General features: G+C 45.1%; 1 protein-coding gene across 2 annotated transcripts in view; it reads left to right on the forward strand.

Moving 5' to 3' along the window:
• The first annotated feature begins 931 nt into the window (after positions 1 to 931).
• CUNH12orf75 (chromosome unknown C12orf75 homolog) overlaps positions 932 to 24,578 on the forward strand; it is a 34,439-nt gene continuing 10,792 nt past the window's right edge. For both annotated transcript variants that reach the window (XM_036299272.1, XM_036299273.1), the window contains exons 1-2: positions 932 to 1,286; positions 12,959 to 12,983. In XM_036299272.1, the coding sequence (XP_036155165.1) occupies positions 947 to 1,286; positions 12,959 to 12,983 (365 nt within the window). In that variant the 5' untranslated portion in view covers positions 932 to 946. The remainder of the gene's footprint in view (positions 1,287 to 12,958; positions 12,984 to 24,578) is intronic.

Consider the following 24,578-nt stretch of genomic DNA (forward strand, 5'->3'; position numbering starts at 1 on the left):
ATTGCAATTAATTTGTTTATAATCAGTCTGCCTGGTTAGACTGGCTCCCACATGTTTGTATCCTTGGAACTTAATTTTAACAAAGGACTTGGCACAGGCTAGGCTCTCTATAAATATTAAATGGGCTTAAAATGGAGATTTAATTCCTGGCTTGAATTCATCTCACAAAACATTTACCGAGTCTGTACTATGAGCCAGGACATTATGATAAATCAGCCAGTCCTTACCTTCAGGGAATTATTAATCATTTCTAATAGATTTAAGGAAAAGAAAAATAGCTGGCTTTTTTTTTTTTTTTTTTTTTTTTTAAAGGATCAGGCACTGTGTCAGGCACTGTGTTAGGTGTTAGGTGTATCTGAATTATTATTGCAATTTCACAGGTAAAACAGCAGATACACTAATGGGTTAAGTAACTTTGCTGAGGTCAGGAGGGGCAGAGCAGGAATTTTAGCCTGGACAATCTGATTCTAGTAACACTCACACTCACTCAACTCTTAGACTGAAAGATGCCATGCAAATTCACAGTTCTGCCACTTAGAATGGAGGTCCTGTATCCAGGTGATCGAAATGGTGGCATTTATTTTAAAGAGGAATAAGTTAATATGACCAACATTGGACCAACATTATGTTCTTTATTAATCAGTGTGGATGGAGGAACAGAGATGCATTAGCTCCTGTTAAAATATACATGAATTTCGGTTTGGCTTCAGATCTGAACATTATATACCATTTTATTGGGCTCCCACTGCGCGCAAAACAAGTGTTCCCTGCCACTTCCTCTGCTCCCCACATCCCGGTGGGGAAGGAAAAGAGAAGGCGAAAAGGTTGTGCAGGGTGAGCAAGCAAGCACCCCGAGCTCCTAGGCCACAGCCCCGCTTCCGCACCGGCCACGCCCGTCAGCCTCGCCCTAGCCCCCAAACCCAATTTAAACTCCCGCCCCCTCCGAATGACGACCAATGCCGGGCCGGGGAGCCCGCAGGAGGCTGCGTATTGGCCGGCGCGCTGTTGCCGAGGTGACGGGTGGGCCCGGCGGGGTCCCGTCAGGGCGGGGGCCAGGGTGCCCGGCGGTTTCCGCCGCGCCCTGGCCCGCGCCCGTCTGCGGCGGGCGGCGCCGGCCCCCGCGCGCCCCCTGGCCCCGCGCGCCCCCCGCCGCTCGGGACGCGCCGCCCTCCGCCTCCGTCTCCGCCCCCGGGAGCTGCGGCCGCCGGCTGCGAGCGCCGCTTCTCCGGCCAGCGGCGCGATGGGCTGCGGGAACTCCACCGCCACCAGCGCGGGCGCGGGCCCAGGTGAGCGCGGCGGGCAGCCAGGAGCCTGGGGTCGGCGACGCGGGAGATGGTGGGGAGTCAGCCGGGCGGGCCACCTCGGCCAGAGCGGCCAGGAGAAAGGCGGCGGGGAGCCGGGGAGGGAGGGCATGCATCCCCTGTGCCTGTCCCCGTTTTCGGGACCGGAGCAGACCGCCCGCTTTTGGAACCGCTGAAAGCAGGGCATGTCCCCCCGCGCGGGGGCGGTCACGCCTGGTCGAGGAGAGCCTGCAGGGCGATCCTGCGGAGGGACCGCGGGGAGCGCGGGCGGCGGGGTCCCCTGCGGTGGCTGGGCTGGGCATTCTCCTGGGGAGAGGGTTCCTAGGAGCGGTCCGTGTCCGTGCCCTGCGCTCCAGCACTCGGACCCCTCCCCCCCACCCCGGCCTCGCCCCAGCCCCTCGGAATCCGGAACCCATTCGCTGCACCTGGGAAAGTGTAGCAAAGCAATTCAGGACTTTCTGAGGGTGGTGCTGGGGGGATGCGAGTAGGGGTTAGAACTGCAGACAGGGCTCCAAAATTTCATCCGAGTCGGTCTTGATGCTTAAGACCTGCCCGGCTGTCTGTAGGGTTTCTCTGAGAGGCTGCCGGACAAAGGAAGCTTAGATATGTGAGAGTTTTAATAGTCGCAGTGATCTGTTCCTAGATTTTTCATTAAAAAATAAACACATCCTGAAACTTCTTTTTTTACACCACTTCGTTTTGTTGATTGGCAGGCGAAGTCTAGATTTCCCCCAGTCACCCAGGTGTGTGTTTTTTTTTATCAAGTGACTTATTTCCAAAATTCAACCCTTAACTTTAACCCAGCTAGTGCCTCCCGATTTAAGAGTCTGGGTCTGTTTTGAATAATGCCTGCTGACCTATTTTAGTGTCCGTTAGGAGAAAGAATTTGTATTTCCTTCAGCTGAGATCAATCAAATGCCACATCCTAACCCAACCAGCAAATGTAAACAGCGGTCTGATGCTGCAGTGTTTCCTAGGGGGTGTGTGGGTGTGGGTATGGGTGCCCTGTCAATGACTTTGTGACCTTGGGCCTGTCACTTCCCTTAACTCAGATCTTGGTGGAAGAGTCAGTTTAAAATCCAAGCTTTATTTGTTTGTTTATATTGATGCTCTTGTACTGGGATCAGATATGGAAATCTGCTCAGGTAATTGGCCAAGTTTGTTTTTCCCCTTTGCGTGTCTGTGACCCCACATATGGGATATTTTAAGAGAAGGTACTAAAGTATGTGGCATTCTAGTCCTAGAGCTGTGAATGAACCCAAGTATTGATTTTTTGAAAAGTTTATCTCTTGCAGGTAAACTTTTATTGTCTTGAATTAAATTCCTATCCTTGTGACGTGCAGAGAGAGCCACCAGGGAACAAATCTTTCGATTCATATAACAATGACGTAGGTTAATTAGTGCCTTGTGCCATAGATTAATTTGTGCCAAGGAGGGCAAGAACAGGATTCTCACCTGAGAGTGGCCAAAGAGCTCTGCTTGGAAACCTGGAACAATGTCAAGGCCACATCATTCACCATGATTTATACTTCTCCATCTACATGCCCTGTGGCCCTATGCAATCCACTGCATGTGCACACACCCTACTTTACAAAAGGGTTAAGGACAGTTATCCACATTAAAAAAAAAAAAAAAAAAATTGGCCTGGCAGGTGTGGCTCAGTAGTTGAGTGTGGATCCATGAAGCAGGAGGTCAGGGTTGATTCCCAGTCAGGACACATTGCCCGGTTTGGGCTTCAATCCCCAGTAGGGGGCGTGCAAGAGGCAGCTGATCAATGATTCTCTCTCATCATTGATGTTTCTATCTCTCTCCCTCTCCCTTCCTCTCTAAAATCAATAAAAACATTAAAAATAGTAAAAAAATAATAGAATGATTTGTAACATTTCCTTTAAGGTGGAGCCAGTTGAGTTCATTTACATTTTTATTACTGAACTGCTTATCTGGTGTGAGGATAGAGGGAGGAGTCCCATGGCTAAGTCAGAGTGATAATAAGGTAGCTTTGAAATGGTAATGTAAGAAAATGGGAAAAATATGATTCTCCTTACACATATCTGGTTGATCACCCTCCCCCCTTTCCCTCTCCCCCAGGAGTACATTCCTTCTTACATAAAGGGAGGTATAGTTATGTTGGAAAAACTCATGTCATTTTAATGAGTAGCCTTACTTTTGTTTATGACGGACAGCTCATGCAAGAACATGTTAGTCTCTCCTGTAGCTTGCTCTTTGCTAAAAATTACTTCATGTTCAGGGCAGAGCAAGATAGCAAGTGCAGACTGTGAAACATTAAGGAGAAGAACACATCATGAACAGGGAGTTATTGCATCACCTCTTTGAGGGACCTGCCCTTATCTTTGAGAAGTCATTCTCCAAACATTTCCCTGCTGAGTCCAGCTGTCTTGCTTGGGGATTGGGTCATTGTTATTTGTGAAATTTTCTGTTAGCTGGTGGTATGACTTTAGTTTCAGAAAGGACATGCATCAGGAAGAGAGATGGCAGGTAAAAGAAAAATAAACCAGAGTGCAAAGGTACTTCAGTTCTTTCTGTTGTGAACTTAAACATTAGCATCAAATATGCTATTGACTGAGCTGCAAACTTGTAGTGCTGAACCCAAGCACAATGAAATGCATTACATTGATGTTGTCCCTGAAATGTCCCAGGATCATACAATTCAATAGCCTTACGTAAGCAACAACCACAACAACAAAAGTACAGAGAGAGATGGTAGGAAGGATGCTGACCTTGAGCCTGGAGAGTGCGGGTTAAGCTTGACTTTGGCACTGTGTTGGTTGTGTTACTACGGCCATTTCATTTCACCTTTTTTTTTTGAGTTTCTGATTGAAAGCACTCTGTACTGTAATTATTATAGAGTAGTGGAATATTACCATGTTGAAGGTGAAATGGCTTTCTCTGAATATTTTTCTGTAAGAACATGGCAAATCCACTTTCAGAGGAAGCGTTAGTACACTCTAATAATGCTCCCGAACTGGAAATCTCCGTTATGAGCCCTGTTTTTCTCCCTAAGTGATCCAGGGAAAGCAGGTCATTGTTTCTCCTTTCCCCGAGCTATCTGGACAACTGCCTTTCTTGGCTTTTGTCTGGTGGAATTGGTTAATAGGACACATTGGTATTTAGTAGTGTACTTGAGTAAATTTGATTCTGTATGTCCACTATGTGGAGAAACGGATAGGCAGCAAAATGGCCAACGGCTAGAAGAAATCAGCCCCTAGGTCAGTCAGGCCCTAGATCATTCCGGTTAGATTTCCTTCACAGGAGATTTCTAACCGCAAGCGCAAACGTAAACCCACCCTTCACTGTGCAGAGCACTGCACTCTGCTAGGAATTTAGGGCAGGGTCAGGGTAGCCAACAATGATGGTTATAAAATGAAGTCAAACTTTCTTGCTCCTGAGAAGTTAATAGACTAGGTAGGAAGATTAACCATTAGAGAACAGTTGCAAAGCCAATAGAATACACATTGAACCTCCACGTGGCCAGGAGATGTTGAATAATATAGTTCCATCCTAGAGGAGTTCAGCTTTCAGTCTAGGTGGGAACATGGGAGCCATTTAGTTTTAGTACATTTTTATTCCTCTCAGTGGAGGAATTTGATTTTTCCCTCCTGAGGGCTATAGTGGGAGGATTTGTATTTTCCACTCAGTGAAGATTCCGTACATGTTCCTGCACTGACTCTAGACTCTAACCTATAGAGAAACATCTGGAATAACTAGTCCATTTTTAAAGGGTAACATTTACTATAAGGTAGAGGACTTTTGCTCTCTCTGTGTCTCTCTGACCCCTACCCACACCTCTCTGCCTCAGCCATCAGATTCTTTATACCTTTGTTTTTCTTTGAACATATTCTCTAACCAGGCAGAGAAATGAGCAAGCCTGCATTTGAGCTAATGATTTATAACAGGACAGTCATTCCCTATTATATAATTGTACATATAGATTGTTAAGCAAGTCTGTAGTGTAAACCAGAAAGTCTCTTGAAAGTTTGGATGGTTCCAAGTATCTACAATAGCCCATTTCCATGCAGACTAAGGCTGTAGAAATTGTTGACAGTAACAGTTATTTCAGAAGTATTCTGCTCTTGGTAGTTGATTGAATTGATTAGTTTTTCTTTCCTTTTAAAATAAATATATTTTTATTGATTTCAGAGAGGAAGGGAGAGGGAGAGGGAGATAGAAACATCAATGATGAGAGAATCATTGATTGGCTGCCTCCTGCACACCCCTACTGGGGATTGAGTCTGCAACCTGGGCATGTGCCCTTGACTGGAATCGAACCTGGGACCTTTCAGCCTGCAGGCCGACCCTCTATCCACAGACAAACCGGCTAGGGCTAGTTGAAGTTTTTCTACCAGAGGTATGTGACTGGCAACTACCTAACCATGACTTTGTGGGCAGTTGATTATCAGAATGTTTCTACCATGGTTCTTCTGATAGTTATAAAACAAGAGTCTGAGGAGGAGGAGGAGGCATTTAATGATTATTTATTCCATTTTATCATAGTACCCAGGGAGTTAATATAATTATCTTGGGTCCAATTATTTAGATTAGTTATCCTCATCCCCAATTAGATAATTTCATTCTCCTTTGGTGTAGCTGTACAGTCCAGCCTTAATTGATATCTAGAAATGCTTTGGTAGTATTAAAATGCTGCCACTGTGCTTAGTTAGCATTAGTCCAGGCTGAACAGTGGTGGAAATACTATACAGTTTTGTTGATATCATCAAGAAGTCCTCTTATCTTGTGCTGCTCAGCTCACTTAGGCCCCAGCCCCACCATCCTCCTTTCTTTTCTTAAACCTGCTGAACTCACTTGTTTTCTCTCTGAAACCGTCTCTGCTGGAGAGCTGCTATTTATTGTCTCTTGTGTTCAGATGTTGGCCTTGGGAGAGCCTCCTGCCTCCTGTGCATAGCTGTTCCCTCAGCCTTTAGACCAGGGGTGGGGAACCTTTTTTCTGCCAAGGGCTATTTGGATATTTATAGCATCATTCTTGGGCCATAGAAAATTATCAACTTAATAATTAACCTGCTATATTTTGGTCAAACATTTAACTAACTCACCCCTAATGCCTTGGCAGGGCCAGACCAAATGATTTCGGGAACCTTACATGGCCCTTGGGCTGGACGTTCCCCACCCCTGCTCCAGACCAACAAACAAACTTCCAAAGGGATTTTTTTTTAAAATATATTTTATTGATATTGATTTTTTACAGAGAAGAAAGGAGAGGGATAGAGAGTTAGAAACATCGATGAGAGAGAAATATCAATATGCTGCCTCCTGCACACCCCCTACTGGGGATGTGCCCGCAACCCTGGTACATGCCCTTGACCGGAATCGAACCTGGGACCCTTCAGTCCGCAGGCCGACGCTCTATCCACTGAGCCAAACTGGTTTCGGCCCAAAGGAATTTTTTAACCCTCAAAAATTTGTTGTTATTGAATGAATGAGTGTACTGGGGAGAAGTGGGGGAGAAAGATGATGCAAAATTAAGTCCTAAAATGTGTGGGGACACCGTGACGGATATAGCAGTTGAGAGAACAAAATAAAACATTTGGGAGGCCTCCTTGGAAGAAGTTGGACTTACGTGACTTTGAAGAATAGGTAAGAATTGGAATCGCAGAAACAGAAACAAGGGCATTGTTAGAGCTGTATGAAATCAGGGGGACGGAGATGGGCCCAGTGCATTTCAAGGCGGCGAGAAGTCTGGCCTGCCTGGCTTTAGTAGTGCATATTGATTACAGGGAGTTTGGAAGGAGGTAAGAGTGGTCAGGATGAGGGTGAGGAGGACAGAGGCTTTTTTCATTTTATCATAGCAAATCCTGCTTTCATCATTGATCAGCTGCATGCCCTTGGGCAACTTGCTTAAACTGTTGGTACCTTAGTTTCTTCAACTATAAAATGGGGGAGTAACTATGGAACTGAGTCAAGATGAACTGAGTTAATGTATGTAAAGCACTTTGTATATTGTTAAGTACTCAAATGCTATCTGTTAATATCGGGAAAGACATTCACAGCCGGTGTAGAAGGAGAGAGTGAGCATATAGGGTGACATAAATTAAAGCTGTTCTCTGGGATCAGTGCAGCGAGGAGGGTCTGGGGTGGTGGAGGTGTTGATGCCAGAGACCCCTGGAGGACAGAGCCAGGCTGAGGGTGGACTTTCTGTCAGGGAGGAAGGAGGAAGGGGAAGTAAAAATGAACCCAAACTGTTAAAGCCTGGGAACTGGAAGGGGGTGCTACTTACTACCTCTAAAGGGGAGGTAGGAAGAGGTAGGTGATCAATATCCTCTCGAATGTACCTCCTTTCAAGTGATGGTGAACGACAAGAGGTTGGAAATACCTCACCCAGGCATCACGACTGGTCCTTCAGAATCAGGAAGTTCACTTGTTCCAATCCCCAGAATTGACCTTGAAACCACGTGAATGGTTCATAAAGGTGACCTAAGTAAATTACTCAGTTCTGCCATGAGCCGCTTCTAGCTCAGTATAGACATGGCTTAAATTATAGCAGCTAAATGTCAATGCGTTGCCTTAGGTCTGTACTTGCATGGCCACCTTTTTTTTTTAAAATATATTTTACTGATTTTTTACAGAGAGGAAGAGAGAGGGATAGAGAGTTGGAAACATCGATGAGAGAGAAACATCGATCCGCTGCCTCCTGCACACCCCCCACTGGGGATGTGCCCGCAACCAAGGTACATGCGCTTGACCGGAATCGAACCCGGGACCCTTCAGTCCGCAGGCCGACGCTCTATCCACCGAGCCAAACCGGTTAGGGCATACATGGCCACCTTTCTTTATTAATTTTTACTTACCTAAGGTGTGACTACTCAGGAAAACTTGTAAGCAGGAGATTTTCTGTAAGCGCTTCTACATTCATTAACATAATTTTGTATTTCCAGGACACATTGACCTGATGTGTTTTCTCCATTGAAGGAATGAATCTGTGTCTTTTGTTGGCTTCTTGAAAAATAAACATTGCTTTGGATGAAGTGAAGAGCTGTTGTTCTACTTCTTTGGGCCAAACTGAGACTATGACATAGTTTTAGAACTATTGTGGGTCAGAGGAGCCCTAGCAAGCTGTCAGAATTAAAGAGGATTTTGTTTATTTTTCTGCAGTCATGTTCTGCAGTTCTCAGAGGGGCTCTTTTATAAAGCAAATAAAGATGAAAACATTCCTGCACATTTTTATTATTATTATTATGTTTCTGATAATTTATGGCGAAAGAAGACATAAATCTTTAGTACTTTTTAGAAATTCTTTATGTATATAATTTTAGTTTTTGGTGTGTGTGTTTAAATGATCACCACTTAGTATGAAAGAAGAAATATGATTTAATGAAATATAATTTAACAGTTCATTTACTTGTGTGAATATTTCCAGTATATTACATCAACTTTATAAAGTGCATATAGAGTAGTGATGAAAAAAAGGCATTAATTAGACTGCCTTTTCAAAAGTGAAAATGTATGTGGTCTTTCTTTTACAAAGATAAGTATTTTTGGAGTGGGGCGGGCAGGCATAGGAAGGGGTAGCGGGTAGGGTGATAACTTAAAAAGTGATGTCCATGTACTAATCCTTCAGTGTGAATGCTTTCTTATTTGGTAAAAGGACCTTTGAGATGTAATTAAGTTAAAGATTTTGAGATGAGACGGTCATCTTAGGTTATCTGGGTAGGCTCTATATCCAATGATACGTGTTCTTATGAGAAACTGAAGAGGAGCAGACAGAGAGAGGAGAAGGTGGTATGAGTATGAGCAGAGTAAAGTGGCCTAAGCCAGTGGTTGGCAAACTGTGGCTCTCGAGCCACATGCGGCTCTTTGGCCCCTTGAGTGTGGCTCCTCCACAGAATACCATGTGCGGGCGCGCATGTACAGTGCGATTGAAACTTTGTGGCCCATGCGCAGAAGTTGGTATTTTGTGGAAGAGCCACACTCAAGAGGCCAAAGAGCCGCATGTGGCTCTTGAGCCGCAGTTTGCCGACCACTGGCCTAAGCTGAAGGACGTCAGTGTCGAGGAATGCCCACTGCCACAGATGCCAAGAGGCAGGGATGGCATCTTCCCGAAGGCCCCCGGAGAGAGTGTGGACCTGAGACCCTGATTTTGTCCTTCTGGCCTCCCGAACTTCGAGAGCATAACCAGGGACCACCCAGTTTGGGTGATCTGTTACAGCAACCATAGGAAACTAATACAGGAGGCTTTTCTGCGGCTGTTTGGGAATGGGACAGGATTAGAATATGAGAAAATATCGTTAAAAACTCTACACCTGGAATGTAAATAATTATTGGTTGAAGCGCATACAGCACCATTCCATCCTGGTATGATTCATACAGCACTTCAAGGTGGCTCAGAGTCTCATTTATTAGGAGACCAATTTTTTATAAAATATTTTGTAAAACCTGAAGAATATCTGAGAGGTCTTTTCCTCCTGATACCACCCAGCTCTCTGCTTCCCGGACACCAGCTGGGTGTCCTACAGTTGAAGTCAGGTCTGACCTAACTCCACGCAGGGTCAGTCGCCATAGGTTTAAGGGCTCGGTGCCAGCAGATGCCCAGGCACAAGCATTGTGTCCCCAGGTTACTTGCACTTTTTTTTTTTTGGTGGGGGGGGATATCCACAGCCCCATCCTCAGATTTTCTAATTTGTTAGAAAGGCTCTCTGAACTCAGAAAGGTATTTTACTTTCCAGTTTAAATTTACTGGTTTATTGTAACCATTTACAATTACTTTTTGTCACTAGAACTGCATGTGATAGATACTTTTATGAAAGCAAACCTTCCCCCCTTCTACTTTTTAGGGAGATATTTAAAATTATGCCGATCGTTTACACCGTTAGAAAATAGTCATTAACTCTTTGACCCACAAAAAATAATGGTCTGTTTGTTTTGTGGTGCTTTTATTCCACAAGAAACATGGCTACCTTGTTTCACCTCTATTTCTCCTAAGGCCATTATGCCAATGCACCAAGGCTACCTTTAAAAAGTAGAGTCATTTTGGCAGGAAATGAAGTGGCACTGACAGGGATGATTGCTCTTCCCCCGGGGCCTGGAAAGAGGTGGCCACACCACTGTAAATATTTGATTAATAAATGACAAATCACGGGAACCATACACACAATAGCTCTAATCAAAGTACTTTTTGCATAAATTAGAGACCTTCATCTAGTTAAGGATGATCAATATTTTGGTGAAGTGTGATTAAAATGTTGCAGTGAGGGAAATGATATGTATTCTTATATTTATAATAATTTTTTGATTTCATACTTTTGCTGCACAAAGATATTTCACATTTTATATTCCTAGATATTCTGAGCGTTTTGCTGGGGGTTTCCAACAATTGCAGTTTTTTCCCAACGATTACATTTTTTTTTTTTAACTGAGAAGTTGTGTGTGGGGGATGGTGGTGGGGGTGGTGGTGGTTGTGGTGGGCGGGGGGTTGGTCATATTCTACCTGCCCTTGTAAACTTGAAATACAGTGTTACCTTGCACATTTCCTTCCCTAAAACAAAACAAAACAAAACAAAACAGAGCACACATTACAATTATGTGTCTGCCCTTGAATTAGTGTTTCTGACTTCTTTGCCCTTCTCTCCATTATTAAATAGATGGTGATGTAAATAAGGGGCATTTGAGAACAAAGAAATGATCTCTGACTTCCTTTGGGGAGGTAACTCCAGGCATCTGCCTTAGCCTGCTGGGATGGGAGATGGTGAACCCAGCTGGGAAGAGGCCCCTGGGTGCCCAGAGCCGGTGCAATCTAGGTGAAGTGGATGGAGGTTTCCTGGTGGCTGATTAAAATAAGTGCTGATTAGACAACATGGTGCTGTTTTGAAACTAATTTCACACACATTATTGAGCCGTCTTCTCAGCAGCCTTTACTACCCCCCCCCCCCGCCCCCGCGTTAGACGCTGAAGCGCAGTGATTTATTGGCTGTTAGACAAATATTGGAACAAGGACTTGACTGGAGCCTTCTGCCTTCTGATTCCATGGTGTTCTTTTCCTGCCACCCTACTGCTCCTGCTGAGATGGAGGGGGTGGCATCTGTCCCCTCTATTCTCCCTGTGGGTTGTCCTAGGTGGCCCTTCATTGCCGAATGGACTCACGGTCCACGTGATGGTCTTGGCTTTCTTTTCCCTGTAACACTTCACAGAATCAAGTTTCTGATACATTTGGTTCTCCCTTTTCCTGACCACACCAAAACCCTCAATTCCCTACCCTTTTCCATGAAAACAAAAATGAGAAAATAGGGTAGTATTTTAATTCTGGACTGTCTTCCAGATTCTCATACTCGTTTTGACTTTGAAATAAAATGTTCATTTTCACGGTTTTTTGGTGGCACTAATCCTTTATTTTTTTTCCTCTCTCAAGTTACGCTGGCAGTGTTTCTTAAGATATTTTTTTTTAAGTTTTAGGATTTTTTGGTTTGATGATCTCAGATGCCAAAGCACTTTTTTATTTATATAAGTGATAGTTGTAGCACAGAAATATTACCCTTCCCTGAAGAAAGGAACTACGTTTGTAACAAAATTGAGGTTTGGTCAGAGCCTTAAAAGTATTTGTTTGAGACACAGTCTTGATTATCTGTGTGCTGTGCTCTGCAGGGAGTTTGCAGTAGGACAATCCTAAATTAGTATCCCCAGGGCATAGTTCTTGCAGTCTTGGCAATAGCTTTTCCTGCAGACTCACTTGCTTACTCTGTAGCACATCTTCCTTTATTTTGATATTTCTGTGACTTGTGCAGAAGTTATTTTAATTTCCATTTCATAGATAGGGAAATCGAGATATTAAGTGGAATGTGACTGTTAATAATAACAACTGAGATATTTTTATGGCCAGACTTCATGCTCGATTTACATGTATAGTTTTTTGTTTTTAATCTTCATAACCTTTGAGGAAGCTACTCTTATTACCCTCATTTGACACATGAGGGAAGGTTGCAGGACACTGACTGTTCCGTGGATAGTAAAGCTGGAACCGAGCTCTGTGTCGCTAGGTAAGGATACTAGGGGAAGGGAGTGTGGAGGCCATGTTGTGGGCGGAGAACCTGTGATGAGTGATAGGATTGGGGTCCAGAGAGATGGGTTGTTTCTGGCATGTCAGTGGGAAGCAGGAACGAGAGGGCTCCATGGCAAGTGGGAGCACGCTTGTAAATGTATGTAACTCCTCTGGAGCTGGGCTGGTGTCCTCGACACGTCCTACGTCACATAGGACCTCACCTTCTTTTTGGCTCCTGACTGTGCTTTACTTTGTGACTAATGCAGAGTGTGACATACAACAATGCCAGATAGACACCAGCGTAGAAGGGCTGTGGCTTAGAAAAGAAAATATTTCTCAAATCCATCTGTTTCTTTCTCTGTAAAACGAGAAGATTGGATGAGGTGATCTGTAAAATCCCTTCAGAACCACCACCTTGTAATATATAGGAATTGTTAAACATGGGCAGGGTAAATTCTAAATTTAGGATTTGAATTTTATGATTGTCTTGTCCTCCTTTTCCTGAAATAATCGTTTAAAACACCATATTCTGAAGTCGTCTCATAGAATATTATTTTATTTGGGTATTGGGCTTAAATTCTTTTGGGGGGCTGAAAATTTTTGTGGTAATACTATCTATCTCACTAATACAAACCTATCTCCCCCCCCTCCCCAGGCCCTGCAGGAGCGGCTAAAGATGTGTAAGTATTTAATATTATGATTTGCTAAACTCTTTCTAAGGAACACACTCATTTCATGATTATGACCGTTAGATATATGTAGGTATGGCCGAAGAGACACGGAAATACTTTCTGTACTATGTACAAATCAAGATTATCATTTGGTTTATGACTAAAGTGCTATTTGAAGAATGTAATTATGACTTTTTTCCCCCCCACAGATTTTTTTAAAAAATTTATTTTTAGAAAGAGGAAGGGAGAGGGAGAGAGAGATAGAAACATCAATGATGAGAGAGAATCATTGATCTATCGGCTGCCTCCTGCATACCCACTGCTGGGGATCAAGCCCGAGACCTGGGCATGTGTCCTGACCAGGAATTGAACCGTGACCTCCTGGTTCAAAGGTTGATGCTCAACCACCTAGCCATGCTGGCTGGCAGAAAAGTTAAAAGAAAAAAATCAGCTGCTATTCTACCACCAGAGACAACCATCATTAATAGTTTACACTATTCCATTTTTTCTAATTCTGCCTGATTGTGTGTGTATATGATCTTGTACATTGAAGTCTGATACTCTTTTATTTAATTTTTGCGTGGAGGATATGTAGGTGTACTTTTAGGCTAAAGGGTTGAAACCAGTAGAGTCAGAAAAGCTGAGGGTGGTTTGGGTAGGGAGTAATCTGTGGTGAGGGAGAAAATAAATGATGGAAATAGGTATTAGAACAGGCGACAAGGATTAAAATGTAGATTAACCTTAGAAACTCGAGATAAGGAGGAATGCATGGGTGAAGATATATGAAATTTAATCGCCTTAAGACAGACTCGCATGCATATCCTGGAGTGAGCCTTCCTTTTTCTCTCTCCCTCTGTCTCTTAAAAATTAAATCACAGGGCAGTAACATGCAGAACAAAACAGAAGTGGCTTCAGCGTGATGACATTTGGCTGCTTTCACAAACCTGCCAAGATCAGCCAGGCTTTTTAAAATTGCAGTGAATGATCTTAGCTCTTTGGCACAAACAGGTTGTGTTGGGATATTTTTGGCTGGAGATGGCAGAGGCCCAGCTTAAACTGGCTTAAACAAACAAACAAAAAGGAATTTATTGGCACGTGTAACGGAAAAGCTCCAGGGTTTGGCCTAATCAGCTGGGTTCAGGTAATCAAATGACAGGTACGAACGCTCTCATCTCCGCCTTCCTGTTTTTGGCTCCACGCGTAGGCAGCTTTCGCCAAGTGGTGATGGAGATGCCAGTTTATATCTTATCAGCTTAATGATTCCTGTGGGAAGAGGGCTGCTCTTTCCCCGTGGTTTGATTAAAAGTTCTAGGGCGAGGCTCTCCCTGGCCAGGACTGGGGTCCTGTGCCTCTTTCTGAAACAGTCAGTGGGCCAGGGAACGTGAGCTTCTCATTGGCCAGGCCTAGGTCATGTGCCCACTGCTGCAGCCAATCAGTGCCATTAGCTCCACATGACTATTTGGCCAAAAGCGAGAGAGTGGCAGTTCCCACTCCAAAGAAAAATTGGGATGCCGTTACCAGAATGGGGGCAATTACATCTGGGCAGGCAGAAGCAAAGCATGTTCTCCATGTAGGCCAATTTTCATGTTATTAAAAAAAATCTCAACTTAAAATTTTAAGCAGTAGTTATAAAAATGTTATAAATATGTTTCAAATAAGAAATGCTATTAAACAAGTTGACTCAGACTTAGTAGCTGCTGTTAAAAGGAAAAGACCATAGCCACTCACTGTAAGCAAGATAACTCAAGTGCTTCTTTCACTTAAAATTTGTAAAGAGACATTTCATTAAGGTTCCTTTCTTGACAAAGCAATTTTATTCTTATGGAAAGTGGCAGCTGGAGAGAAAATTATCTTGGAACGAGTTAACATAAAACACGCTGAAGCTCTGTCTTTTTAAAAAAATGAAATTACGACTCTCTAGTCTTGAGTTTCCTTGGAATCCTGTATTAATTTCTGTATCTAAAGCACTTATATCACCTCTCTGTTCCTCGTTACGAACCTGAGGGTGTCTGATGGACCCATCCTCTGTGAAGGAGCGGGCAGGGTGTGGAGGATGGGGCGGGGTAGCATTGGAAAAGCGTGCATTTGGGGAGCAGAGAGACCTGCTGCCATTTACTAGCTGTGCCCTTGGTATTCTTATCTGCAAAATTGGAATAGCACTAACTGTGCAGGGCAGCCATCTTCATCCTTACCGCCATCCTCTGCAGTTAGTAGCTCCTCTTCATGGAGGGCTGTGAGCTGTATAGCGACTCTAACACTTCAGGTACATTATCTCATTCCGTACCCATGGCAGTCCGATGGGGACAGTAATGCTGTTTCATTTTGCAAATGAGGAATGAGGCAGAGAGCGCTTAAGTAACTGCTCGAGGGTTATGATGGTTACTGGTACAGTAGGTTCTGTGTCCTAGTGTAATACTTGGCATATGCTTTGCTGCCCCCTGTAAATGCTAGAGAAGGATTGGGTGGTTTAAGTGTTGTTGAGAAGATTTAGCAGAGCCTCCGCCATGAATACCTGATGGCAGGAGACCCGTTGCCTCGAGGGCCTTGCCTTCATAGAGATCACACAGTCCCAGTGGGTGTCCATCCGTACACGGTTAGATTTTCCTTGGGTAGGACCCAGCGGAATATGACCTTGAAGAGATAAAGTAGATGGGTGGCTTCCTCCAGGGATAGAGACCAGCAAATGTTGCTGAAATGCTTGACTACAAGGCATAAGCTAGAGAGACGGGGAGGGACGCCCACAGGGGCTCATGAATGGTGTGTGTGTGTGTGTGTGTGTGTAGGGACTGGAGGTGAGGTTGCAACAAGACAGCGGGCGTCTTGGGACTGGGAATAGCGGAAGGAAGACTTTTCCCCCCCTTAGGGAGTGGGATTTCTCCTCTGAAATGTCAGAGGTGAAGTAGTTCCAGGAACCAAGCTCCACTGAGCAGCCGTGGGAGTAAGTTATTAGAGCAGCAATTAAAATGGTTGGGATAGAGGAAGTCAGTGAAATGCGAGGCAAGGGTCGATTGAATGATCATGATGCTTAGAAAGAAAGCCAAGGTCTTCAGTGCGTTGGGGCTGTTTGTAGCAGGGCTCCGGCGCCCAAGGGGAGAGGTTTTGAGTGAAGGCGGAATTGGCCCCGAGTGAGAGAGCTCTGTGGGGAGGTTGGGGAGCATGCTGGCTCCATCTCCTGTTTGGAGATTCGGATGTGAGAAAACAGCTGCATGTGGTCCAGGTTCTGGAAAAGTGATACCATCAGGGAAAAGCAGGGGTTCTTTAGGTAAGGAGGTGGAGAGAACATTCCTGACTGACTTATGGCAAATGACACTTTCACAGCCAGCGATGCAATAACCCCAACCCCATGTGCTTCTTAGGAGAGCAGTAGAGGGGCAGGGAAATTGTAATTCAGCTCTGATTCATTAGCCCCATACAAGGAGTGAATGCTACTCAAGTTCTCCAGTAATACATTCTAGAAGAAAGACGGGGACCGATATTGCCAAGGGGCTCATCCAAGGAAGAGATTTAAAGATGACTCTCCAAAGAAGTTTTGACATTGGGAAGAAATGAATGAGGTTTGCGTATAGGCGGAAACAGTCCACGATAAAACATTAATTCGATCCTAAATCAAATGTAATTGTTTGGTAGACTTGATCAGAAGCACCCTAAAAAGCAGGAGTCGTCATAAAAACATTATAAAGAAAGTTAAATAATTATACTTTATCTGGAGAACTGTGTGGTGTGACTGGAAGTCCGTATTGTCAATTAACAAACTTATTCCGAAAGATTACGATGAATGGCAACTAAAAGTAGATAGTTAGCTGCGCTCAAAGTCTCCAGAGGCTTCCTTATTAAATTTTTCCTGTTTACAAATAAACTAAGTTGGTGGCACTGCAAATATGGAAAAAGAAAAGACTGCAGGCTGGTTTTCAGCTTCTTAGACCATTGCTAATAAGAATAGCTCTAGATTTAGAATATTTTCCTTGATGAATAAAAAAATAAATCTCTCTCTCTCTCTCTCTCTCTCTCTCTCTTTTTTTTTTTTTTTGCCACATAACTATGTTAGGTCTGGAAAGCTAGGGAAGTGAACTTTGTGCATTTTAAGGCAGGCTATAGCCAGGATGAGTTAGGAGATGCTAATTGGGTGTGGGGGAGGGAACTCTGTCTCACATTTGTCATCTATATTTGTTCCTGAGAGTGCACACAATGGATCCGTGCCATGGTTCCATTATTTTACCTTTGAAACCCTTTTTAAGGTCATTTCAGATAGCTCTTTTATACAACTCAGAAACTGAGCAAATAAGTGAATAAAACATTTTGACTATCATGTATTATTGAGAAAGAAAAAAGTAGTGGTTTATATTTGATATAGTAACTTTGGATAAAGTTTCTTTCTTTCTTTTTAAATTTATTGTTTTTGTTAATTCTCACCCAAGGATATTTTTCCATTGATTTTTAGAGAGAGTGGAAGGGAGAGGGAGAGACAGAAACATCCATGTGAGAGACACACATCGATTGGTTGCCTCCTGCACACACCCCGACCAAGGCCGGGGAACCTGTAACCAAGGTACATGCTCTTGATTGGAATCGAACCCAGGACCCTTAAGTCCACAGGCCGACGCTCTATCCACTAAGCCAAACGGCTAGGGCCCCTCCCTCCCTTCCTCCCTCCCTCCCTTCCTTCCTTCCTTCCTTCCTTTTCCTCACCCAAGGATATGTTTTACATTGATTCTAGAGAGAGGACAGGAGAGGGAGAGGAAGAGAGAGAGAAGCATTGATGTGAGAGAGAAACATGCACCGGACTGGGGATCAAACCTGAAACCTCAGTATGTGCCCTGACCCGGAATCGAGCCTGCAGCGTTTTTTGGTGTATGGGACATACAATTGAGCCACCCGGTCAGGGCTGGATAAGGTTTCTTTTAATTAAAGTGGTAGTTATTGATAAGATGGAGATCATAGTAGTATAAACTGATGGAAAGATTTAGGTATTCTGTACAGATACTTGGTCTGAAATAGGAAGGCACAGAATACAGTGATAAGCAGGAGAGGCAGAGGAAAGCCATCTCGCCCCAAGGAGCAACCACAGGCACATAACTGGTTTGGAGGCAGCCCGCCTCCTGGGGCCTTGGCCTGAAAGAAGTCAGAGAGAAATCCGGTCTGTCTGGTTCGTTCAGGAAGGGTCTACAGACCTAGTGTGAAGCAGACAGGATCTGAATCAGTGCGGATGTTCAGTCTGATAAGGGTTCAGACATTAGCAAGTTCACAGGCAGTAGGCTACAGCTGTTGGTGGTAACTGAGATAGAAGAAAGCAGGTTTGAAATCTGAAGTTATCCAACTGTAAGTTTAGTTGTGGTTGCCGATGGTTAGTTCCTCTTTTTTTCTTTTTCTTTTTTTCTGACATGCTTGTGTGAGGGCCAAGTGTCGGGCCAGCTTTGGTAAGAGAGATGTCACTCAACAGTGTACCACTCTGCAAGGGTCTGTCAATTTTAAAATGTCAACTGAAGATTTATCTTTTTAACCAGCTCCAAAGTGGGGGAAATATTAGTGACGAGTGGCCCACCCTCAGACATATTTATTGATGCCGTGACCAAGAATTTGAGTCCATGCCTGTGAGCAGGTGATCTCACTTTAGGTTATCTTGAGAACCACGGGGTTAACCTTGGATGTTCTTTCTCCTTGAACACCTCTCCGTTGGTAAAAGAAGCTAATTTTTTGCTAACAAAAGAGACCCAGTTTTAATGAAATGCCCAGTGTATTTTTTAAGCCTGGTCCAAAATAGTTAATACATGTTCCATGGTTCTTAGAAAATGTTCCTTTGGCTTAAAAGGTTTTCTTCATAAGATGGTATGCGAGCTGATGATTAAAAAATAATTGCACGGTTACATTTTTTTTCAAACTCTACAGTACTTTCCACAACTTTTCAAATGATGTTTATGGTCAGAAAGAAAGCGCTCTCTTCATAGCGGAGAACGCAGTTTACCATTAGGCTTTCGGTCATGCTCTCTCTGCAGCAAGCACGCTTAGCACGCAAGCTTACTCTGTAGAGTAGTGGCTCACATGTAACTAGAAGATGGAATAACTTCTCATTAACAATAATGCAAGTCCTTTAGTACTACTTTGCTCCTTTGCTCTCTGGACTATAGAAGCAAGTCTTCCTTCTAAGATTGATCCTGGGCACAGCTGTGGAATGGATGATGTTGATACCCAAAACCCAGCCTTAGTTCTGGCCCTTCCCTGGGGTCTATCCCTTCTCTCTCTCTCTCTCTTTCTCTCTCTCTCTCTCTCTCTCTCTCTCTCTCACACACACACACACACACACACACACACACTCATGCTTCTCTTTTTGGCACAGAGGCACACATAACTGATCATAGAGATCTTGAATTTGTGACTTTGGCCAACAGGTACAATTAAACTAAAATCTCATCCTTTCTAGACTCTTAAAATTATTCACATAGTTGGTTGCTTATATATATATACCTTTGAATAAAAAAAAAAGCCGACCTATTTGTGTCCTTACCTCCCTTTACTCTTTACTTCGTTAGAGAGGCCAGAAGTCAAGGTGGGCTGTGACTTTCCCGTCTCACTGCATTTGGTTATTCTATTAGGGCGTTAAAACTGTGGTAAACTCAGGGATTTCTCTGGCAGAGTTTTAGATTCAGTTCCATATTGCAGGGAGGATTTTTTGGCTGTTTAGTCCCTGGTGAGATTAGAGACAGCTGATGTAGCCTCTTATGTTTCCTATTTCCTCTCTCAAGAGCACGAGACTGGCCCAAATTAGAACCGAGGTGAAACTAATGACAGAGAGTGGACTTTCTTTGCCGTCCAGGAACTTTCTGGCAGTGCCGTTGAGAAAGGGGGTAGGCCAGTTGGGTGGGAGGCATGGAATTGGGGTGGTTGCCTTGTTAGGGTACAGTTGTCCTCCTCCAGACTCACTCTAGTCACCCATTTGCCGCTAGACCCACAAATAGAGTCAGACCCCAGTGCTCCCCAAAGGGACAAGTGCAGAGTCTGACCTGGGAGGAGCGAGCTTAGACTACAAAACAACTGCAGGGTTTTGTAGGCTGTATGACCAGACACCGAGGGAATGTGTCTGGGAATGGATTCTAAGGGTGTGCAACCAAGGGGGAAGGAGTATCTATTGAATTAGACTGGATTTATTATCTAATGGAGATTCTAGGTTTAATAACTTAGGTGCACGGCTGGGACAGTTCAGTTAACTCAGTTAATGAAACAGAATGAGCTTGCACTCTAACCAGGGAAGTTATGACAGAGCTTCACTGGTATAACGGAGAGGAAGGGGACCCAAAGGCTTAAGGGGGTAGGAATGCCGGTATGGATCTCCGAAGTGTGACCTGTTCCGTTGAGAAACAGAATAGGGAGTACTAGTATCTCTGATAAGCTCTGAGGTGGCTTCCCCCATAAGATGGCTATGACAGTGGGAGAAGCTGTCCCTGGGATGGGCCCTTAGGAGCGGAGGCCAAGTGATGGTAGAACTTAACACGTGAGACAAGGTGGGCACACTTACTGTCATGGGCAGCAGGGTGAGGAGGCAGTAAATGTTTTATCCCGGCCCTGGCTGGTGTGGCTCCATTGGTTGGGCATTGTCCCATCACTGCAAGGTTGCCAGCTTGATTTCCTGTCAGGGCACAGGCCTGGGTTTTGGGCTCCATCCCCGGTAGGGGGCATGCAGGAGGCAGCCGGTCCATGTTTTGCTCTCACATTGATGTTTCTCTCTCTCCCCCCCCTCATTTCCTTTCTCTCTAAAAATCAATTTTAAACATCTTAAAAAAATGTTTTATCCTGGAAGGATCTTTGATCGTAGCTAGTTGATCACAGTCTCCATTGGGATGAATTAGATGGACGGCCTTTTTAAAGGTTAATATTCTTCCTCTGTGTATTTCTATAAGGGGAAAACTTCTGGTCTGGGAGTCAGGAACCTGACTTGAGTCATCACCATGGAAACTCAGTTTCTAGACCCAAAGTAGTCTCTGAGCCCCTTGATTAAAGGGGAGGCCATGCTCCCTGAGGGAACATTAAACATGGCCACAGGCATGTGCTGTAGATAAGCCTCCGTCTTCTCCAAAGGGGCTCATGTGCAACTGTGTCCAGAGCTAAAAAAAAAAAAAAAAAAAAGTACCTGGACGTTTTACACATTTCTAGACACTGGCTCTGAGTTTATGTTAACATCCGAGGACCCGAAAGTGCCACAGTGGCCCACCAGTCCACATGTGGACCTATGTTGTCAGGTGAAAAATGGAATTTTGGCTAATGTTCAGAATTACAGTGGGTGTAATAGTCTGCAGACCGTGCTCTGGTTATTTTCTTAGTTCTTGAAGTCATGATTGGAGAAGACATATTTGGCATCTGGCTGACTCCCCACATTGGCCCTCTGACTGATGACGTAAGGCTATCTTGGTAGGAAGGGCTAAGTGGAAGCCAGTGGGATTTCTCCTCCCTACCAGGATAATAAACAAAAGGAATACTGCGTCCCTGGGGGAATTTCAGAAATTAGTGTCCTCACAAAAGACTTGAGAAAACAAAGGCATGGAGACACCTCTCCTGTCCCCATTGAGCTTGCCTGTGGGGCCTGTGCAGAAGGCAAGTGTATTTTACGGAGTGACTTTGGAGTATTGTAAACCTCATGAAGAGGTGATTTCAGTTTCAGCTGCTGTTCAAGATATGGCATCTTCACTGAGAATAACCAACAGAGCCCTGGCTTCTGTTATGAAACCTTTGGTCTGGCAAATCCTTCACCTCTGAGCCAGTTTGCAAAGATTGCCAGGAGCAGCTTGCTATTCCTGGCATGGCTGACAGTCCACCATCAGTCTTGCCTCTGTGTCCCATCCTCTGTTCTGCACAGCACATCCTACTGATCCAATATACTGATGACACTGTAAGTGGACCTGATGAACAGAAAGTGACAAGTACTTTAGATGCGTTAGTGAGACGGGTTCGGTGGGTGAGATACAGCCCATTCTTGCTGCCAAGTGATGTATTAGTTAGTGCCCAGTCAGGGTAAGGGAAATCACGAACCATTTTGGCAGAGAATTTCCTGTGAGGACGTGGTGAAGCAGACATTGGAGGATTGAAAAGGTAAGAAAGGAAGGCCGAGATGAACAGAACCAGTAATAGTGGGAAGAGGCTCGGGCTGGAGTGACAAAGGAAAGAGGTTGGGGTTTTGGACATCTAGGAGCTGGAGGAAGAGGGGTTCTCAGGGGCTGGGGCCCAGATTCTGAGGAGAGAGTGCTGCCTGGCTGCTGCTGGGGAGAAGGGGTGTTCCAGGCTGGAGGTGACGCATCTCACTTTTGAAATCCCTCAGTGATCTCAGCCGCAGGCCACTCAGTAGCCACTGCCCCCAGGCCCCCACTTGAGCTGTAGTGACCAGAAAAGGAGAGTAAAGGGTCCTGCTCTGGACACGGGCACCAGCTGCTGGGGGATGCCGACAGGCGTAGTCCTTTTCCTCCTTTGCATTCAGTCGCCAGCATCTCCTTGGTGGAGCCTGCCAGGGAGCCCGATGGCAAAGGAGAGCGTGGTTTTCAGAACCCCAGCCCCAGCGTCACAGAGCAGGGGGTGAGGACTTGGTGGTGAGAGACAGTAGCTTCATGTCCAGCCCATGTCTAGCAAGAGCGCGTTTTGTCTTGGTATGCCACGCGGTTGTTTCTGGGTCATCCTGGACCCTTTGGTAATTTGTGCTAGTTTCCTTTCTCCCTCATTGAGCCTGGCCTTTGGCTCCCTAGTGGGGACCTTGGGGCCAGGGCAGGGGAGCGGAGAGGGAACCTGGTAAAAGTTACCTTTCACTTTTGATTTTGAGGTGGTTTGGTTTATGGTACCTGGTCCCTTACCTCCTATAACCCTATATTTTTGGTTCTCTTGGTAGAAGCCTTATTTTCAAGGTGTCTTCCCCATTTGCGGTCGGTTTCTTATTCTTCAGCACCTCTGCTTGTTGGTGTCTGGGCCTTGACTCCTGAACGCTGTTAGAACTATTACTTAGAAGTGCATTACCCCGAGGAGGTTCATCCTGGCTGATGTCTGTCCACTTGCTCCTTTTCTGAAGGAGCAAGATTATGGGCCGGCTGAGTCATAGCGGTACTTGGACCAGTAACCCCTGAGTAGTGTCATCAAGAACAGCAGAGCATTTGGCCTCTTTGCCAGTTCATCTGCTGTGAGCTGGCCTCGTTTTCACTTGACCTGTTCCAGCATGGGATAATCTAATCTCCGGGCTCGCCTCTCGAAGGGAAGATTCACGGGTGAGGTCATCTCGTTTGCTGCTTTTCCTGATCGCCTCCAGCACTGGCAGCAAGTAGAGTAATGAGGCCTGTTTCTGAGGACTTTCTAGATTGTCCATGCCGCTGTCCTCCCTGAGCCGGGAGGTGTGGCTTTGTGTTCTGTTCTCCCTCCTTCCCCCTTCACGGTTTGGGGGACAGATTTTATAAACCATCAGCCATCACAGCTGCAGGCCACCCAGTAGCCACCCTTCTCCCACGTAAGCTGTAGTGACCAGGAAAGAAAAATAATCAAGTCCTCAGTGAAGCAGACGGGCTCAACCCAGAGCTCCCTGGTGGGGAGGCGCTGACCTGAGCAGGGTCCTCACCTGGACGTTCTGGGTTTGTGAGGCCGAAGAAGGACCACGATGGGTTAATTTCATTCCCTCAGAAACTGAATGGAAACCTGCATTTACCCACAATGAGGCCGCACAGGCTCACCAGATCCCATTACATCAGCTCCCAGTGGGAACCTGGGATATCCCAGGCTCATCACAAGCTCCCTTTGGCACCTGAATGCCTAAGAAAACATCAGTGAATTCGCTGTGAAGGCCGGTTGATAACAAAACCTTTCAAAATGTGTTTTACGAGAGGAAACAAGCGCAATGATATCTTAAAATGGTGTCCAGATGGGCAGCCCCGGTGTTCGGACAGCCAGGGCATCATTCCAAACCTGAGACTCTCCCAAGGATCAGAATCCCAAAGACTTACATTTCTTGCTCAGTTGTTTAGTGGTCAGATTAACTTAACCCCTGCCGGGGTCCAACCCCAGCGGGTCCAGGGGTCCCCAAAGGTGTGGACGGAGTCGGCGAAGAAGGAAGGACACGGAGACAGTGTTCAGTTGATCAGCAGCCTAGCCAGGATCTCCAGCCAGGATCTCCAGCCAAGTTCTGGTCTGGATCTCCAGAGAGGTTCTGCTTCGGATCTCCAGCCAGGTTCTGTGTCCATGTTCTCTTGCTAGGTTCTCCAGGTTCTCCAGCCAGGTTCTGTAGCCATGTTCCCTCGCTAGGTTCTCCAGCCAGGTTCTGTCCAGGTTCTCCAGCCAGGTTCAGTCACCAAGTTCTAGTCAGGTTCTCTTGCCAATTTCTGTAGTCAGGTTCACTCCAGGATCTTTTGCCATGTTCTCTCGCTAGGTGCTGTCTCTAGGTTCTGAGGCCAGTTTCTGTCCAGGATCTTTTGCCATGTTCTCTCCAGCAAAGTTCTTCTGTCTCTAGAGAACGTTCTGTGTAGGTTCTGTGCCTAGGTTCTGTCTCTCTTGGTTCTGTCTTCTGAGTTCTGTCTTCTTTTTGTCTTGTTACATCTGTATTTATACCAGTTGATTCAATCCTATCAATCTCTATTACAAAGGTTAGGGCGTTTC

This window comes from Myotis myotis, unplaced genomic scaffold (genome assembly GCF_014108235.1).
Source record: "Myotis myotis isolate mMyoMyo1 unplaced genomic scaffold, mMyoMyo1.p scaffold_m19_p_3, whole genome shotgun sequence".
Classification (NCBI taxonomy): Eukaryota; Metazoa; Chordata; class Mammalia; order Chiroptera; family Vespertilionidae; genus Myotis; species Myotis myotis.